This window comes from Astyanax mexicanus, chromosome 1 (genome assembly GCF_023375975.1).
Source record: "Astyanax mexicanus isolate ESR-SI-001 chromosome 1, AstMex3_surface, whole genome shotgun sequence".
Classification (NCBI taxonomy): Eukaryota; Metazoa; Chordata; class Actinopteri; order Characiformes; family Acestrorhamphidae; genus Astyanax; species Astyanax mexicanus.
Genome location: NC_064408.1, coordinates 10,129,597 through 10,150,719, shown reverse-complemented (window position 1 = coordinate 10,150,719; position 21,123 = coordinate 10,129,597). Strand labels below are relative to the sequence as shown.

Below are 21,123 nucleotides of genomic sequence, written 5' to 3'. Positions count from 1 at the left end.
TTGTGTGCGTTTGCCCCACAGAAACATAATCTTTGTTCTTTCCCGTCACTCCTGAACCAGTACACTATTTGAAAGGGGAAGCGCACCTCCCATTGACAGGACAGCAGCCAGGAGTGTGAGGGTGTGTGTGTGTGTGTGTATGTGTGTGTGAGAGAGAGAAAATGGGCTTGGGAGATGACCTTCAAGTGACAGTTCAGCAAAAAAAAATCTACAAATACACAGATTTTCATCTAACGCCTACACTTTAATGTAGTCTGTTAGCAGGAACGTGTTTGGTGTTTGGTGTTTGAACGTTGCTTCTGTCTTTTAGGTGTAAAAACTTTACACACCAATATACAGCTCTGGAAAAAAATTAAGAGATCAATTCAGTTTCTGAATTAGTTTCTCTGATTTTGCTATTTATAGGTAAATGTTTGAGTAAAATGAACATTGTTGTTTTATTCTATAAACTACAGACAACACTTCTCCCAAATTCCAAATTAAAAATATTGTCATTTATAGCATGTATTTGCAGAAAATGACAAATGGCTGAAATAACAAAAAAACAGTTTTTAGACCTCAAATAATGCAAAGAAAACAAGTTCATATTCATAAAGTTGTAAGAGTTCAGAAATCAATATTTGGTGGAATTAACCTGTTTTTTAATCACAGTTTTCATGCATCTTGGCATGTTCTTCTTCACCAGTCTTACACACTGCTTTTGGATAACTTTACGCCGTCACTCCTGGTGCAAAAATTTAAGCAGTTCAGTTTGGTTTGATGGCTTGTGATCATCCATCTTCCTCTTGATTATATTCCAGAGGTAGGGGTGTGACGAGACACTAATATCACGAGACGAGACACGATACTGTGTTCACGAGAACGAGACGAGACGAGATTTAAAAATAAAATTTTAAAGAAAACGTCAAAAATGAAAAATGGCTTGAAAATTAGAGTTTTATTTGACAAAATCATATAACGCAAACTTAACAGACTGGTTTCTCTCACACATTGATTTTATAACAAATAGAAATAAGAATAAGAATAAAAAATAAAAATATAGATCTTATATAGTGCAAACAATAAGTTCAAACCACAACCAGTCATATTAAGCCCATGGTTTGTGTTTTTTTCTCCTAAATCTCTTGTAATTTAACTATGCAGAACCATAACCAGTCATATTAAGACTTTGCTTGAAGTGCAAACAGAGACAGAACATGTTTTTAAATACAGTAAAGAGCTAAGGGATTAGTACAGCTGCCTATGAAACAGTCACGTGTAGGATTTACTTACAGTATTTATATATGGTTTGTGTCTTGTTGGTCACTCTGTTACCGTTTATTGTTTCCACTGGAGCCAAAATGCAGCCAGACATACAACTTAAAAGTAGCAGAAGCAGCTTCTATGCAAATACCCAAATTTTCCTCTTCTGCTGAGAGCTGCTCTCACTGCTCAGCCATCATATTCTATCGCTATCGCTACTGGGTTGCCAAATCCCTCTTAAAAAGTCCACACTTAACAGTTTCTTTGCCCCGCGAGACAGGTTTAAGCCTGACGAGAAATATCGTCCGTTTTAATCTTGCGAGATCTCGTGCCACGAGATCTCGTCACACCCCTATCCAGAGGTTTTCCATTTTTTTCCAGGTGGATTCTATAGGCTCTGGGCTTTGAGGGGTGTCTAAGTTGAGTTCTGTGAGTTTAAAGTTTATGCTGAATTTTAGTTTAGTCTAAATATTAACAATGGAGTCCCTTTTCAACAGATTTTTCCTTTGTAAACCTGCAGTTTTAGTAAAAAAAATGTGACTTTTGAATCATGCTGTCCAGTATTAGGTATTAAGGAATCTTGGCAGATCATGTGCAAACGTCCAGTCCCCTTGTGATAAAAGTTGCTTGAGATCAATATGTCAGTGTAATTAGGTCTTAAGTGGGTTTTCATTACTGTATTTTGAAATGTATTAGCCTATGTCTTATAGTTGATTGTTAAAAGTTTTCCAATATTGTGGTCAACATTTTCTTTTTTTTTTAAGTCTAACATTTGGCAGGTCATGTATTTGATAAAGAGGCTTGTGACTAGTGTGCACATTTGGTTTGCAAGAGCTACTAAAAGTACATTTAGAATGAATAGAAAACAGTAAGCGAGAGCACATAATTCAAGTGGTGGGGTCTATGACCAAACAGTGTCCGTTGGGATTTGCGCTGTAAGAGACCGACTGCTGTGAAGAGGTTTTTAAACTCTTACCCAACGCTCTACTTTCCCCTCCATGCTGGAGGCAAATCCCTTATGGAAAAACACCCAGCAGTGACCCTTCATCTCCAAAAGCTCTCCATCTATCACTCTGTGGTGTAAGCCTATGTTTAGCCTTTCCGTCACAGCGCTCTCGCTAAAGGGGCCGTGACTCTCGCTAACCCTGAGAAAGGCTAGAAATAATAAACGCAGCGTATTTATTAAAGTAACAAGATTTGAGAGACTTTCGGAGAGGGGGAGGGGATTTGTTCTTCAAGGGGTCGAGGCACACAGTTAACACACTCCTTCTGGAGCTGGCCGAAGACCGGAGCTCGCTCTAATTGGGCCCAGTGAGTTTTCTGGTTTGTAAAAATGGTAGAGGTTGTGATTGGCAGTGTGAGACTCGTGATTGAGTTCAGTAAGCATTAGTGAGGTCAGGATGTTGAATGATCACCAGCCAACCTCATCCCCAACTCTCCAACTCATGCTCTCATTTACACAAGAATAATCCTCCAAGAAGGAGTTGTTGAAATGAAATGGAATTGATATAGTAAGTAAATGATTACAATATTAGAATAAAAGAATAATAGTGTTTAATTGGGAAAAACTGTACTGTAATTGAAAGGAGGCTCTAGTATCTACTGTTGTGCCTCTAGCCTGGAAACAAGATGAGATACGGTGGGGTATGGAGGTACACAGGTTCTATATGGCATCCTGCAGCACATTTACTGTTAACTGTGCCCAATCACTGTCCCTCACGCTATTAGACGGAAGCTCTGAATCTGTTGTTGCACAGTTTGTGCTGGTTGTCCTGTAGTCCTTCATCAGTGGCCACAGGACACATAAGAATGTCCATAAGATGCTGTTGTTGGACCATTCACAGTCGAGCACTTTTGAACATTGAGGTGTTTAAAAACTCCAGCAGCACTGCTGCATCTGATCAACTAATCAGTGCTAATCACTGCAGTGCTGAGAATAATAATATGACCCACCACCCAAATAAGAACAACTTCTCTGCTCTCTTGTGGTCCTATATATATATATATATATATATATTTTTTTTTTATTTCCTCCATATTCTAAATAAAAATATTCTCATTTAGAGCATTTATTTGCAAAAAATGAGAAATTGCTGAAATAACAACAACAAATAATGCAAAGAAAACAAGTTCATATTCATAAAGTTTTAAGAGTTCAGAAATCAATATTTGGTGGAATAACCCTGTTTTTTAATCACAGTTTTCATGCATCTTGGCATCATGTTCTCCTCCACCAGTCTTACACACTGCTTTTGGATAACTTTATGCCATGCACTCCTTGTGCAAAAATTCAAGCAGTTCAGTTTGGTTTCATCCTACTCTTGATTATATTCCAGAGGTTTTCAATGATATATATATATATATTTATGAGTTCAAAGGAATATATATATATATATATATATATATATATATATATATATATATATATATAAAGTGTGTTAAAAAATAAAGTATGATTCAAAGTATGATTCTCCTTACTATATGTGCAATACATCACCATTCTGTCATTCCCTCTCTCTCTCTCTCTCTCTCTCTCTCTCGTTTTCTCTCTCTCACACACACTCACATCCTTTCCTGTTTTAGCTGCCCCCCGCTTTTACTAACTGTGAATCTGCGAGGTCCTCTTTATTGAAGATCCAGGCATGCCCCCTTTAGTAGCTCTGCTGCTGGCTGGAAGCCTGCGCTGGGTGTGTGTGTGTGTGTTAGTGCTGGAGTTGGAGGAGTTAGAGGAACTCCACCCTGCTGCTCTGTGAGCTGCTGACTGAATTACTGCTGCCCCCAGAACAGCCACAGAGAGGGCCTTGACCCTCCAGCCGGTCAGAGGAGCTCCTTATTCACTTTATCATCCTTTTCTGTTCTATTCCAGGTCCTCCGCTCCATGTGTATACACTATCACCCCTGTACTCTGTGTTCTCTGCTCCTAAACCAGCTTCTACATGCTGCAGCTTGGAAATCCCTACACCTGTATAGGTTGTGAGGTGTTATCTAATGTGAGTCAACACACCCCACACAGATTTCCCACAGATCAGTGCACGGTTCTTTAGCCTTCATGGGACACGGCAAATGTCATAGGGCACAGTACTAGCTCCTGTCCCATGATATTTGGCATGTCAACCTAGTGTAGCGTATATACAGACAGCTAGATAAATGTAGTGCTTAAAATAATCTAAAGTAAAAAACAAAATCCTACGTGTTCCTGTATAGCCAAATTAGCTCAAATTGAAGTGTATTGTTATGTTTGTTCAAATGTAGTCACTTTTTGTTTTAAAGGGGGCATATTAAACCTCTTTTTACACAAGTTATCAGAATCAAAATACTTAATTAATTCCAGAGGGAAATTGGTGTTGTTACAGTAGCACCCATTTAGGTAAAAAAAATAAACACAATAAATAATAAAAATAAGATCAATTTTAAAAATACAATAAAAAATACCTATACCTATGATATAGTAAACATAAATATATGCACCATACAAAAACTATTACCAATTATTATTGTACCTCTATAAATGCACCCTATCACTATTGCACCTATGATCACCATAGAAGAGGTCTATAAGCTATACAAAACATGTTCATGAAGTTCTTTGCACAAAATCACACTCGCATAAAAAAAAAATCGTACAAGCTCTATTCTTACCTGTTTCAGTCCCTTTCAAAATGAACCGTTTAAGGGCTCTGTAACCTTTATGCAAAGTTCTTGCAAAGCTGTTGCAGGCCACACTCCATGTTTACGCTGAGTGTTTAGCACATGTTAGTGTTAGCTTGTGCTAAACGGTAAAACAGGAACAAGCTGGATCATGCTTAATTCGATAGAAGCACAAAACCCATTGTTTGAATGTACTTACATCTTCCTTATCTGCTGACTTGCCAAGGAAAATAGGTACAGATCCCTCCCTCAGAAGAAGTCTGAGGCCGAAATGGTGTTTTTTCAACTGATCTAGTGGGTGGGGCTCTGGCAAAGGGTGGTGCCAGGGTGGTTCTATGCAGATTTTCATTATTTTGATGTCACAGTAGGGGAAGCATCCAAACGGCTTATAGAAGCAAATGATTTCTGACACCAAACTCTTTCAGCTGATTCACAGAAAACGGATGGATGGAATTTAATTTCTGTGTTTGGAGTGTTTATAGGTGCAAGTAGAAATACAAAAGCACACAAAAAATGAGTTTTGCATTATATATCCCCTTTATAATAATCTCATTCAAATTCAGATCAGTGTTCAGTGTTGTTATGTGAGTGATGTTGAGGTCCGCCCGTAAGAAACGCAGAGGGCAGTGTTTTAATGCTGTGAATGAGTGTCACTGTTTCCACAGCTGCTGTAATAACTTCAGCATCCTCATACGTCTCTCTCTCTCTCTCTCTTTCTCTCTATCCTCCCTCTCCCTGTCACATGCTTTCTCTTTTTCTCTCACTCTCTGTCCCACACACACACACACACACACAGAGGAAGAAACACAGAGCTCTGTCCAAACAGCAGTTCCTTAAACCTGTTCCTCTCAGGAGCCAAAGGTCCATGAGAATATTTTTCCTAGCGGCGCTGAGAGAAGCCGGGCTGATCATTATTGTAAATACACACCATGTTTCTCACTGTTCTCTAGCTGCCCTACTTACACTGCAAATCCACTCACTTCCTCACCAAAACACACACTGCCTTTGCTTCACAAGTTCAGAATCACTGCTCAGAATCTGTTTTGTTCCAGAATTTCTTAAAGAGTAACTAAACCCCCTGATTTTAACTGACTCCACCCTCAGATGGCTCCAAATGGTTTGGGGTGAGCTGGAGCACAGAGTGAAGAAGGTAAAGGGGCAACATGTGCTAATAAACACCTCTGGGAACTCCTTCCTTCAAGACTGTCGGAAAACAGTCACCATTTCAGGTGACCACCTCTTTGAGAAGCACATTGAGAGAATGATGCCGAGAGTGTGCAAAGCAGTAATCAGAGCAAAGGTTGGCTATGTTGAAGAAACTAGAATATAAAACGTGTTTTCAGTTATTTCACCTTTTTTGTGTACATAAAACACCACATGTGTTCATTCATAGTTTTGATGCCTTCAGTGAGAATCTACAATGTAAATAGTCATGAAAATAAAGAAAACGCATTGAATTTTTAAAAGGCAAAAAAAAAAAAAAAAATGGGGCACTGGGTGATGTATGGGTTTAGAGGTGGGGCAGGAGGGAAAGAGCTGATTGGCTGACCTGTATCAGCAGCAGTGGGCCTCTGATAGCGGTGAGACACAGATGGTTGGATGTCAGCAGTGGGGTGTTTGGGTATTATTGATTAACTGATTTGCGTATTGTGATTTGTCTGTGTACCATAGTATATGGACTCATCATCCTCTCCTGTAGCACATTTGAACCTGAGAGGACACTGCAGAGGCGGAAATTCCCACAATAAATAAATGTTTTTTAAAGGTTAGGAAATGTTTATAAAAAATAAGCAGGACTGGTTTGTTTCATTACTTCAAATAAACTTAAATTTCAGCTATAAATTAAAAAATATGGTTCAGGGTTTAGTGGCTCTTTAAACAGTGTACAATGAGATTTCTCTCAGCCCAAACTAGACACCAGAATGTTCAACCCTAGTTCCAAAAAAGATGAGACACTGTGTAAAATAAAAAACAGAATGCACCACCAGTTGTCATTGTAGAGAGAAAGAGATGTAGAGAGAAACAAAGATCAATAAATAGAGAGAGAAATAAGTAGAGAGAAAGAGAAAAAAGTAGAGCAAGAAAGAGTGAGATGTGAAAGAAAGAAGAGAGACAAATAGAGAGAAAGAAAGAAAAACAGAAAGAGTAAGAAGTAAAGAGAAAGAAATAAAGAGATGTAGAGAGAAATAGAGATACAGAGAAAAAAAGAGCGATAAGTAGATAGAATGAAAGAAGTAGAGAGAAAGAAAAAGAGAAAAATAAAGAGAGTTAGTAGAGAGAAATAAACAAAGAGATGTAGAGAGAAATACAGAGATGTAGAAAGAGAAAAAGAGCGATAAGTAGATAGAAAGAAAGAGAGAAAAGTAGAGAGAGTAAGAAGTAGAGAGAGAGACATAGAGATGCAGAGAAAGAAAAAGAGCGATAAGTAGATAGAAAGAAAGAAGTAGAGAGAAAGAAAGAGAAAAGTAGAGAGAGAGACATGGAGATGCTGAGAAAGAAAAAGAGCGATAAGTAGATAAAAAAGTAGAGAGAAAGAAAGAAAGAAAAGAAGAAAAAGAGAAAAATAAAGAGAGTTAGTAGAGAGAAATAAACAAAGAGATGTAGAGAGAAATACAGAGATGTAGAAAGAGAAAAAGAGCGATAAGTAGATAGAAAGAAAGAAGAAGAGAGAAAGAAAGAAAAGTAGAGAGAGTAAGAAGTAGAGAGAGAAACATAGAGATGCAGAGAAAGAAAAAGAGCGATAAGTAGATAGAAAGAAAGAAGTAGAGAGAAAGAAAGAAAGAAAAGTAGAGAGAGTAAGAAGTAGAGAGAGAGAAATAGAGATGCAGAGAAAGAAAAAGAGCGATAAGTAGATAGAAAGAAAGAAGTAGAGAGAAAGAAAGAGAAAAGTAGAGAGAGAAAGAAGTAGAGAGAGAGACATGGAGATGCTGAGAAAGAAAAAGAGCGATAAGTAGATAAAAAAGTAGAGAGAAAGAAAGAAAGAAAAGAAGAAAAAGAGAAAAATAAAGAGAGTTAGTAGAGAGAAATAAACAAAGAGATGTAGAGAGAAATACAGAGATGTAGAAAGAGAAAAAGAGTGATAAGTAGATAGAAAGAAAGAAGAAGAGAGAAAGAAAGAAAGAAAAGTAGAGAGAGTAAGAAGTAGAGAGAGAGAAATAGAGATGCAGAGAAAGAAAAAGAGCGATAAGTAGATAGAAAGAAAAAAGTAGAGAGAAAGAAAGAAAAGTAGAGTAAGAAGTAGAGAGAGAAATAGAGATGCAGAGAAAGAAAAAGAGCGATAAGTAGATAAAAAAGTAGAGAAAGAAGTAGAGAGAAAGAAAGAGAAAAGTAGAGAGAGAAAGAAGTAGAGAGAGAGACATAGAGATGCTGAGAAAGAAAAAGAGCGATAAGTAGATAGAAAGAAAGAAGTAGAGAGAAAGAAAGAGAGAAAAGTAGAGAGAGAAAGAAGTAGAGAGAGAGAAATAGAGATGCAGAGAAAGAAAAAGAGCGATAAGTAGATAGAAAGAAAGAAGTAGAGAGAAAGAAAGAGAAAAGTAGAGAGAGAGACATGGAGATGCTGAGAAAGAAAAAGAGCGATAAGTAGATAGAAAGAAAGAAGTAGAGAGAAAGAAAGAAAGAAAAGTAGAGAGAGTAAGAAGTAGAGAGAGAGAGAAATAAAGAGATGCAGAGAAAGAAAAAGAGTGATAAGTAGATATAAAGAAAGAAGTAGAGAGAAAGAAAGAGAGAAAAATAGAGAGAGTAAGAAGTAGAGAGAGAGACATAGAGATGCAGAGAAAGAAAAAAGCGATAAGTAGATAAAAAAAGTAGAGAGAAAGAAAGAGAGAAAAGTAGAGTAAGAAGTAGAGAGAGAGAGAAATAAAGAGATGCAGAGAAAGAAAAAGAGTGATAAGTAGATATAAAGAAAGAAGTAGAGAGAAAGAAAGAGAGAAAAGTAGAGAGAGAAGAAAGAAGTGAAGAGAAAGAGAGAGAGAAGTAGAGAGGAAGAAAGAGTGAGAGGCCTTTTCCAAGTCATCTTAATTATATAAACAGATATAATTGAGAACAGGTGAATGTGATCAGAACTCATGTGAGAAGGAACTGGGAAACGAACATTGTCTGGATAGAAGTTTATTATATTCCTGTAAAATGTTCTGTTCCAACTGTGCTCTCCAGCTGCTGATGGTGAACAGTGGGAATCAGAAGTTGAGCTTTTGATCTTTGGACTATAGAATAATCACAGTAGAAGAGCCGGTTAAAGACCGAGTCAGCACACAGTTTAATGTCTTTTAGAAATGTGAGGCTGAAACTTTAGCAGAGCGGACTTGATTTTAAAACATTATAACATTATAATAATATTTTAACTTAAACTGAATTTTACATCTAATGTGTCTGCCTTTCCAGGCTGAGCTCCACTCTCTCCTCCATCTCACTCAAGAGACTAGTAGCAGTTTTGCCTGTTGACACACTCACACACAGCTGGGTTTGCTCCTGCTTCCCCCATACTGCCATAACTTCACATTCATTTGAGTTATTCACTAAAAAGCTGGACATTTACACTGAGCATGTGATGGTGTGAGCTGGCTTATCTGGGTATGTGGATACGTCTGTAATTCTGCTCAGTATAAAACGTCCATCAGATTCTGACTCCTGGGGAACATTGGGGAACACGGCGTAGTGGAGACAAAGGTTAAAGCCAGATCTTAACATAACCCAGTGCTGCTTTTGACTTTATATATCAGTAAATGATGACTTATTTAAACCATTACATAGCTTAAAATAATAAGAGCTAGTGATTCACTCTCAGGGCAACAGAAGCTTATGGGAGGGATGTTTTATATCACAATCATGAAAACATGAGGCAACGATGAGGCAAACATTTCCCAAGATTGAATCTTTTTTTTTTTCAGAATCATTGGTTTCATTTGCTTCCATCTGTCAAAATCCCCATTTATACTATCACTTTAAAAACCAAAGGACAGAGCATATCAAACACAGATGCAGCTAAAAAAGAATTAAAGTATAGTCAGTATGCAAAAAAATAGGTTGGCAATACTTCGCAAAGACAAGGATATATATACATACAAATAAATTGAACACGTAATTATACAAACAGATGGAATTGAGAACAGGTGAATGTGATCAGTACTCAGGTGAAAAGGAATGAGAAAACAATTCAGTGAGTGTTAGCACTCACTTTTTCAAATCTCAAAATGTATTGGGATAGCAGGAGTGTGTATGACTTCCCTTCTTCTAATTATTTTAAAATCTGATCAACCTGTAGATTGCTACTCCAAAACGATCGTTCCAAAGTCAGAGCTCACCTGGCTCTTAAAGTCTATTTCGGTGTGTTTTTCTCTGTTTTTGTCAGTTGGCGCATTCCTGAGTAATTAAGCTGTATAAACGACTGTATGCATGATTTTTGATGCAGTTTGCATCACTTGGGGTTGTAAGAGTTTTAAAGGTTAATGGCAGGTGACACACTGATTGGTTTATTTCACGTTATGCCCAAATACAGACCCATTATTAATTTAAATAGAATTAGTACATGCCTTTTGCGTGTTTCGAACCGTGTTTGGTAATTTTTTTGCACCCTCACGATACAAAAGACACACAGACACTCCCTAAATCCAGCTGTGTGATCCGCAATTGCCCAGTGCACTATAGATGACTATAATAGGGCCCTAGTTGTGTACTGTATAGTGTACTTCTTGGTGAGAGATTGTAGACCACTAATTCATTTTGCTCAGTCAACAGACTTTGACAGGGGGCACATCATTGGACTAAAAAAGGCGGTATGGTAGTTTTGATGAATTTTTTCACCACCTAGGTCTTCTATCATCCAGACATCATTGCAGTCATTTGCAGTAGTGTTGTGAAAGAGAAGCCTGGACTGCTGTAGACTGGAACAGTATTGTCTCAGGACAAATCAAGATAAAGTTTGGGATTCAAATGTGGTTGGGTTTGGGTGTGGACGCCTTGTGATGAGCGCTTCAGTCCTGCTGTGTTAGCTGTAGAGCAACATATTGCCCCAACTGCTGGTGTGATGATCTGAGGAGTCATCGCATACAACAGTCAGTTAGTCCTAGTAGTAATACAGGGTGTTGCCTCTCATGGTAGGGCCTCAATGAGCGGTGTACTTTTACCGTCGTTACGATAGCAAAGACACACTAAAACAACCTAAATCAAGCTTTACGGTGCGCTGTTGTTAGCTCATTCCATTCCAATGTCTAACTTTCAAAAAGTGTAGGATTTAAGGAGTGAAACAAACTTATTTTATTTAGTTTTATTTTTAAAACAGTACGTAAATTTGAAGTGTCCATGATGGAAAGCTTAGGAAGTACAGAAGGTAACCATCTAGAAAGCATGTAAGGTGGACCATCAAATTAAAGTGTTACCATATTCACTTTCTCTCTCTCTCTCTCTCTCTCTCTCTCAGTTTTCCCTCCTCCCTCGTGAGAAGTCTACGGTAAGGTCAGGGTGGGCACCACTCCCCTCAGGGCTGGGGCAGGAGCTGCTGTTAATGACAAGCAATTGTTCAGAGAGGGAGAGAGAGAGAGAGAGAGAGAGGGATAGAGACAGAAAGAGAGAGAGAGACAGGGAGAGAGAGGAAACAGGAAAAAGGAACTTCTACTCCCAGTGCCTGGACAGAGCAGAGCTGAGAGGGTGAAAGGGGGTGTGGAGGGTCGAGAGAGAAAGAGAGAGAGAGAAAGCGAGAGAGAGAGTTCCAGCTCTTCACTCAGGGAGGAGGGATGTTTTCAGAGGTTTGTTTCTGACTCTGTTTCTCTGGGCTCTCTGAGCTCTGAAGCTCTGCTCTGGATGTGGACGTGCTGCCCCGTGTCCCGCGCCCCCGGTGGCCCCCTGTCCCGCCGCCGGGGGTACACGCCTCACCCCTCCGGCTCCGTCACGCTCTGTCTGCTCAGCTATCTCCTCACAGGTCAGTGATTTACCCTTAAACTACTGTTAAACTACTATAGGAGTTTAACTACTGTCTGCAGTGTCAGGCTGTTGTTCTGGCTGGTCTACCTGCTTGGTCATGATGGTCAGTAGATGGTGGAAAAGTGTGGTGAAGCTTCATTCTGCTCAACCAATGAACAAGTAATTATATAAACAGATATAATTGAGAACAGGTGAATGTGATCAGCACTCAGGTGAGAAGGAATGAGAAAACAGTTTAGTGAGTGTTAGTCAGAGCTCACCTGCCTCTTAAAGTCTATTTCTGTGTGTTTTTCTCTGTTTTGGTCAGTTGTTGCATTCCTGAGTAATTAAGCTGTAAAAACAATTCACGATTTTTGAAACAATTTGCATCACTTGGGGTTTTAAGAGTTTTAAAGGGAATGGCAAGTGACATACTGATTGGTTTATTTCACGTTACGCCCAAAAACACACCCATGATTAATCATGCTGAGAGGCATGCTGGCTTAATCATGCTTAATCATTTTGGTAACATTGCTACAACATCAGTGTAACATAGCTAATTTTCATAACGTTATTATCCATCTAGCTGGGAACATTATGTAAGAAACATTCTAATAATGCTGTGATGCAAACCATTATTATGTCTCATTTTTAGTATCTTCCTCAAACATTTTCAAAATGTTGCTAAACGTTCTTATAATGTTTCCTGTATGGTGAGATGCTTGGTCATATTGGTTGGCTACCTTGGTCAAGCTGGTCATGCTGATCAACCTGTTTGGTTATGATAATATTTGTTTAGTTGAATGTTTTCTGAATGTTACAGTTAATGTTCTTAGAACATTCAATTTCAAGTTTTTTTTGGATGGTCTTAAAACATTTATAAATGTTCTGATACTGTTGTTGCAGTGTGATTTGTTTTAGTTTTGGGAACCATTATTATGTCACATTTTTAGTACCTTCCTGAAACATTTTCAAAATGTTGCTAAACGTTATTATAATGTTCCCTGTTAGGTGAGATGCTTGGTCATATTGGTTAGCTGTCTTGGTCATGCTGGTCAACCTGCTTGGTTATGATAATATTTGTTTAGTTGAATGTTTTCAGTTAATGTTCTTAGAACATTCAATCTCAAGTTCATTGGATGGTCTTAAAACATTTATAAATGTTCTGATACTGTTGTTGCAGTGTCACTTGTTTTAGTTTGGGGAATGTTACTTTCAACATTTTCATAACGTTATTATCCTTCTAGGTGGGAAATATTTTAAGAAACATTCTAATAATGTTGTAATTCAGACAATTATTGGGTAAAATTTTTCAGTACCTTCCTGAAACATTTTCAAAATGTTGCTGAACATTCTTATAATGTTCCCTGTTAGGTGAGATGCTTGGTTATAATGGTTTATTATCTTGGTCATGCTGGTTTTGCTGGTCAACCCGTTGATTAGATAATATTTGTTTAGTTGAATGTTTTCTGAATGTTACAGTTAATGGTCTTAGGTTATTCAATTTCAGTTTTTTTTGGATGGTCTTAAAACGTGTTTAAATGTTCTGATACTGTTGTGGCAGTGTCACTTGTTTTAGTTTTGGGAATGTTACTTTTAACATTTTCATAACGTTATTATCCATCTAGCTGGGAACATTATGTAAGAAACATTCTAATAAGAATGTAATTCAGACCATTATTATGTCACATTTTCAGTACCTTCCTGAAACATTTTTAAAATGTTGCTAAACGTTCTTATAATGTTCCCTGTTGGCTGGGAAGCTTGGTCATATTGGTTGGCTACCTTGGTCACGGTGGTCATGCTGGTCAAGCTGCTTGGTTATGATAATATTTGTTTAGTAGAACATTTTCTGAATGTTACAGTTAATGTTCTTAGACCATTCAATTTCAGTTTTTTTGGATGGTCTTAAAACGTTTTTAAATGTACTGGTAACGTCACTGCCATGTCACTTGTTTAAGTTTTGGGAATGTTACTTTTAACGTTTTTCATAAAGTTATCTGCCTAGCTGGGAACGTCAATTAAACATCTATATATAAGCTTGGTCTTATTGGTCGACTAGCTTGTTCATGCTGGTCATTCTGGTGAAGCTGCTTGGTCATGATGGTCCACAAATGGTGGAATAGTGTGGCGAGACTGGTCATGCTGGCCAACAAGTTTGGACATGATATCAATATTTGGTTTGTTGAACGTTTTCAAAATGTTACAGTTAACATTACTGGAATGTTAGTAAAAGCTGAATAATTTGTAGTAGGTACTGAAAAAAATTACATCATAAAATGTACAGTAAATATTGTATAATGTACAGCTCTACACCACTTAAAATGGTGAGTTTCTTTAATTTAACCAAGTTGAAAAACCTCTGGAATATAATTAAGAGGAAGATGGATAATCACAAGCCATCAAACCAAACTGCACTGCTTGAATTTTTGCACCAGGAGTAAAGGCATAAAGTTACCCAAAAGCAGTGTGCAAGACTGGTGGAGGAGAAGATGCCACGATGCATGAAAACTGTCATGCGTAAAAAACAGAGTTATTCCACCAAATATTGATTTCTGAACTCTTAAAACTTCATGAATATGAACTTGTTTTTTTTGCATTATTTGAGGTCTGAAAGCTCTGCATCTTTTTTTTTATTTCAGTCATTTCTCATTTGCTGTAAATAAATGCTCTAAATGACAATATTTTTTATTTGGAATTTGGGAGAAATGTCTGTAGATTATAGAATAAAACAACAATGTTCATTTTACTCAAACATAAACCTATAAATAGCAAAATCAGAGAAACGGATTCAGAAACTGAAGTGGTGTCTTAATTTTTTCAGAGCTGTGTAGTACATGCTGAATAATTTGAAGTAGTATGTACTGAATCATTTATTCTAAATATTGAGTAATTTATATTGATACTTCTTGAGTGTGGGACAGGCCACCACTGTTGGGAGTTTGTCTTCTAAGTGTTCTCTCTAGTGTGTAACGGGTTAAAGGCAGAGGCCAAATTTCAAAGTATGGTGCATATGATTGTCTTGTCTTGTCGTGTCTTGTCTTAATTACTCAATATTGATTGAATATACAGCTCTATGCTTTCTTTATTGTTGTAACCAAGCATGGTGACTAAAGTTTAAGCATTTGTGAGGTATTGCCGGAATCCTGCAAAACCCTAGTATCTTCATTTTTGTTGTTTAATTTTTTGACATAATGTGAATCTAGCAATTCTTTATGTCATAATATTGTAAAAAAAAAAAATTGAATGAACCAATAGAAATGCTTCAAAATTACTTGGACTGAATTGTTTTGTATTGACCTTCCCAAGTTATTAAGATTATTTTATTATATTCTGTAAATTTGAATAGTCATATGCGAACCTTTTTAACCATTTGAAGAAATCACATCACTTCAGTAGAACACTTGTTTCTGTGTGTTGTGAGCAGATAAGGTCAAAGGGTTAAATTCTTTCTTTTGTGCTTCTCTCTGATAAGAAACCCTTTATGCTTCCAGAGACGAGCTGCTGTAACAGAACCAGATGTGTGAGGATGCTAGAAATGAGCTAAAGGCAGATCGTTGTTGTTTAATACATTATTTAAATACATTAGTGGTCCTTCGCTTTGTTTCAAAATGTCATGATAAATGGACCAATAGAAATGCTCCAAAAAGTCTTGGAATCAATTCTTTTTGCATTGACTTCCATTGAAAGTTAAAGAGTTTTTTTTTTGTTCTACTGAAAAGTTTTGCTGTAACCGATTTAAAAAAAAAAATCATGTAATTTTATTTTTAAGCACAGTAAACTTAACAAATATATATACATATATATTTTAAATTTAGAGTTTCCTGAATATATGTATATAATATATATATATATTTTTCTGAAGTACTATATACTATATTGGTTTAAGTAATAATTACATAATTAATATAATTTACACCAACTTAACCAGAACACAAAATATATGATAGTATATTATTTTTTTTTATTATATCAATTGCTTTGCACAATAACTGTACTTTAAATGTGATAGTCAGGTGAATAAAATGTGTATATTTGTATTTAGTCTTCTCTTTGATATCTTATAAAAATGAAGTTGAAAAAAAGTTGATGAAGAAAAAAAACTATTGAGTGAACAGTATAGAGCATACAGCCAACACACAGATACTGCAGTTTAGAAAATGATGCTTGTTCTTAAAGCCTACAACACAGAGAGCAAGAAGTTAATCATAATATATGATTGACGACTTTACCTAAGCTAGTCCGGGGGTGGGGGGGTTGGTGGGGGATTGACTACACACTGATGGTGAGTGTCATAAAACGGGAGTCACACCCAAATAAATGCAGAATAAACTCAGTTATTATAAGTTAATTCAACTAGTGGGTTTACAGTGTAGTTTTTCTTTGGATAGCGACTATATATATATATATATATATATATATATATATATATATATATATATATATATATATGTATGTGTGTGTGTGTGTGTGTGTGTGTGTGAGTTAGTGAGGTAATCTGTAAGGAGATATGTACTGTGCTGGTCTGCTGCTTTGCTGGGACACGGGATAGCACCTCTGAGCCCACCACGGCTTCACCACTCTGTGTAGCCGGATGATTTAGGGGGTGTTTTGGGGATGGTCCAGATTCAGTATGTGCCTGTGTTTTTGTGTGTGTGTGTGTGTGTGTGTGTGTGTGTGTGTGTGTGTGTGTGTGCTATCTATGGATGTAAGCCAGCTATAATAGACCTAGGCCTTTAGGCCAGGTTCTGACATTTCAGTCTAAATGTGTGCAGAAACCTGAGGATATAACCTATAGACTCCAAACATCTCAGCAAGAGGGTCACGGAGTATTGTATGGCCAGAAGTATTGGGACACCTGCACTGTAAAACTTAACTGCGTTTCTTACTGAACTAAAAATGATCAAAAATGATGTGTTGCCTTCTTGCATTTATTGCTGCTATTTAAAGTTTTTGTTTTAAGTGTTTGATTTGAGTTAGTATAACTAGTAATTTAAAGCAATTGGTTTTCTCAAATTAAATAAGCTGATACTGTTTGATAGGAAGTTCTTATAACTTTTAATTATAACGTTTTAGTTTTAGTTATAACGTTTAATTGGTAAAACTGAGTTTGCTCAGCTTGATTTGCTTGAATTGATTTCTGAACTCTTAAATTTTTATGAATATGAACTTGTTTTCTTTGCATTATTTGAGGTCTCATTTATAGCTCATTTATGTGAATGAATCATTTTGAGAATGAATGTTTGTTCAACTCCACACAGTATTAAAATTAACTAAAAAAATAGTTTTGAAAACTTAATTAATTACCTAATTAATTATGAATTACCTAAAAAAGGATTTGAGTAGACTTAACTTACTAGGGTTTTCAGTGCACATGAATCCAAAATACTTAAATAAACTAACAATTATACTGTGAACAGGGATTAGTACTTAACTCACTTAATTTACTCAATTCTATTTAACAATGATTATGTGTATTATGCACACTCATTTCAAAAAATATTTTTTGCTTAAATCGTTTGAGTTATCAAACTTAAATGGTTTAAGGCGATCAGTTTCCTCAAATCATTTGAGTTTATTTAACTTGAAAGGTTTTACAGTATGCTTATTAATTGTTTCTTCTGAATTCAAGGCCATTAAAACTATGTTTATCCTTCTTTTGTTGGAGTAACTGTTTCTACTGTCCAAAGAAAGCTTTCTAATTGATGTTGGTGCATTGCTCTGAAGATTTGGTTTGCGTGACAAGCATATATATATATATATATATCATTTCACTTTTGCAGAAGCAGCATTACCTTTTTAGAATGTACTTTCCTGGTTTTCAGTCTAAAATTAACGAACATATTCTACAGTGAATTTGCAAATCAACCCATGACTTAAAGCAGAAACAGAATGCCGTGAAATGAAACCCTAAAAAAGCAAGTGATCCATTCATGCTTGTGCTCAGAAAGGCATTTTTCCACTGCGACTGCTGACAAAAAAACACACATTCAGCCTGATGAACCAGGGTTTGCTCATAGTTTGATGTTTGTAATGGTACAGTACCAATCTGCACTGTGTTATTGTAGCTAATCAGATCTGTGTGGGAAGAATATGACCACAGATTTGTAGTGAGAGTTGCTATGACAGTGTATCTGTGGGTTTTTTCATTCATTTTAAAATGTTTAGGTGTGGTCTCTAGTATGAATGAATGTCATGTGAGCTGGTTTTGTGAAAAAGTGTGCTGGTGGTCCAGTATAATGCAAACATATTGCCTCTGATTGGCTAACAGCAATGTGACACCAGTGAGACAGACAACAGTTAGAAACGCTTTAAAATAAAGGCATTTTTACACTAACAACAGTCTTTGCAATTTCACATATTACTTTACAACATGTGTAATGTCCTGCTAAGTGCAGTTCAGACACTGACCTAGTCTTAGAGTCTCTGTAAAACGCCAAATCCACCGGAAATCCTATTTAAACACACAAAGGTGGGCCGTCCAGGTCCAGAAAGTAAAAATCCACCCCGGGCAGACAGTTGGAGCAAAATCCAAGAGTGGATTTTTACTTTTAACTAATGTAAACAGAACTTTTCTAAGCATAAACCTACCTATCTCAATTGTACTTTACTGGTGTTGTTCCATAGACAGATTCTAACTATTTGTTCCTTATCTCTGAACTACTTAAGTATGAGTAACTAATTTATTTCCTGTTTATTTTTATGAATGTGGCTGTGGGTGACTACAGAACTGGCACTAGCATCTAAGCCAGGGTGGTCAATTCTGCTCCTGGAGGTCTGATTCCTGCTAGGTTTCATAGTTTTCCTGCTAACTTCCAGGCTTATTAGCTCTTCTAGAGTTAGGTAATAATCAGCAAACTGTGCTGGACCTTGGCTAAGCCTTGGTCTTATTATAAAAAGATTATAAAGAGAGGCTTGATCACAGTAATTATATTTTGACCTCCCTTTTTCTAAGTGAATATAATGGCCTTCCCTCTCCTCCCATCATTTAGAGGAATGCTAGCCAGTATGGGTGTCTATAAGCTGAATAGAACTGGTGTTTCTGCTATGTACTGTAATATTATTGCCATTACAAATGACAAAATCCTGCAGAAGGCTTTTAATCATAATGCAAAACAACTATAAATAATTTGGTATCTTTTCAAAATAAGATATCTTGTGTAATCCCACATGGTTAAATTTTACGGCCTACAAAACTGCTAATAATTACGACAACAGGCCCATGTGAAGTTCGACAACTAGGTTTTACCATTAAAGAGTACGTTGGTCTTTTGGTATACAAACAAGTGCTAAGGTCACTATAAGGTGCACTTAAAATCCTTTAATTTCCCCCAAAATGATCAGTGCACCTTTTAATCTGGTGCACCTTATGTATGAATTTAACCAGTCACTTATTAAGGAGCAGTAAAGCCACTCTACTGAAATACAGTGTTATACAGGAGTTTCAGTTTAGTGTCATCAGGGCTGGAGTAGCATTAGCTGCAAGCTAGCTCTTGCTCTAGCACTAGCTCTTTAGCCGTACAGAGGTGAGAAATATCAGCCTGTAGCACTGCTGGAGCAGCATTAGCATTACTTGCTAACTGCGCTAAGTATTTCAGACTGTAGTCTGCGAGTTTACCATGTTAAAACAAGCTACGTGGATGAACCGCCAGCTAATATCGCCATGGCTTACTGGAACACTCAGGGACTAACGGTTAGCTGCTAATGCTAATGATCCAGCCTTAATGCTGGAGAAATTGGGGAATCTAAGCTTACTGTAAATAAACATAACTTCTTTACTCATCCAAATAAACAGTTTTCAAGAGAGAAATCTGTATAACATCCAGAGCTCATTTGACTCTTTTTTTACAATTACAGTTTTGTTTACTTGGCTTAGCTTTACTTAACTTAGTTAGCTACCTTCCCACCACCACCACCGAGCAGTGAGACCTGCTGAATTAGAAGGAAAACATGGCGACACCCCTGTTCCTTACTAGTGTCACTTAAAATGCATCTTATAATGCAGAAAAATATGAGAAATACAGTTAGCTCAACTATTGTTACGATCCTAGAGTCTACATGTCTTAAAAGCTTAAATAAATAAAGCTTAATTCCTTGTTTGTCCTTGTGTATTCCTCAATTTAAGATTTTATAAAGATTTTGTATTTAAGAGTTTTTCCAGCCTTAACACAACCCCTGACATTTTGAAAGGGCTTGTTAATGAGCTTATTAGTTGAATCAGGTGTGTTGAGGGAAAGGAAAAATAGTCTGCCAGGACCAGGATTGAGAAACACTGAGATAAAGTAATAAATGTGACAACGTGTTGATCATTTGTGACTCATAAAATTGATTACCCATATAAATTAGTCATTTTCTGCAACCTTTAGTGATGTGTGGAGTGTGTGGGGTGGCCAGAACATTACCTGATGAGGTAACGCTTTATAATACAGCCCGCGTTTTAGAGGGTAAGTACCCATTACTTACGGTGTAAGTTCTCTGTATGTACCCTTTACTTACGGTGTAAGTTCTCTGTATGAACCAGGGTACATTCAACATACTTACCGGGTCCTACAGGTACTTAACTGTAAGTATAAATAAAGAACACAGAAAGAACCAGGAACAAGAGAGTAACAACTGGGTAACTTTCTGACACTTACCGTGTACTTTACCAAAACATATGGTATAACGTTTCTGTATTTATCAGTTTATTTAAAATACTTATGTGGTTCTCCTAGTACTTAAATGTAGGTACAAATTAATTACCAGGAACAACAGTATAAAAAACTGGATATGTCATTGCCTGCACTTTCCCTAAATTTCTGGTGCAATATTAATGTATGTATATATATGTGTGTCTTATTTAAACATTTTGTTCATGATAGTTATAAAGGTTTCATTCCAGTCATACCCAAGGGACTTATCATTCTAATATATTTTATTAGTTTGAATAAAAAGATAATGCTGAGATTTCAAAGGGAATTTATTTTTTAATACACAGAAAACACAAGGTTTTATTTTAATGGATAATGGTGGATAGGTTTCCATCTTCAGTCCTTTTCTGCTCGACTCTTCTCACCGTTGTTGCCTTTGTCTTGCTCCTGGAGTCCTGGTGCACACCTTGTCCTGTAAAGCTGCTTTTTATAACCCCTGTTCTAAAAAGAACTTTAAACCCACACTTCACCGAGTTCTACTGTTCTTACTCTGAAAGTATGCAGTACTTACTCTGTAAGTACTCAGAAACAACAGAGAGCGGGCTGTATTATGTAGTGTGCAGTGTTCTGCAGTTCTTACTCTGTAAGTACTCTGTAAGTACTCAGAAACAACAGAGAGCGGGCTGTATTATGTAGTGTGCAGTGTTCT

At 36.7% G+C, this 21,123-nt stretch overlaps 1 protein-coding gene across 2 annotated transcripts in view; it reads left to right on the top strand.

The window, feature by feature from the left end:
• The first annotated feature begins 11,418 nt into the window (after positions 1-11,418).
• Positions 11,419-21,123, top strand: part of tek (TEK tyrosine kinase, endothelial) — a 66,376-nt gene continuing 56,671 nt past the window's right edge. The window contains exon 1 of one of the 2 annotated variants that reach the window (XM_049463402.1): positions 11,419-11,803. In XM_049463402.1, coding sequence (XP_049319359.1) covers positions 11,686-11,803 — 118 coding nt within the window. In that variant the 5' untranslated portion in view covers positions 11,419-11,685. The remainder of the gene's footprint in view (positions 11,804-21,123) is intronic. The other variant, XM_049463352.1, reaches the window with a different exon arrangement.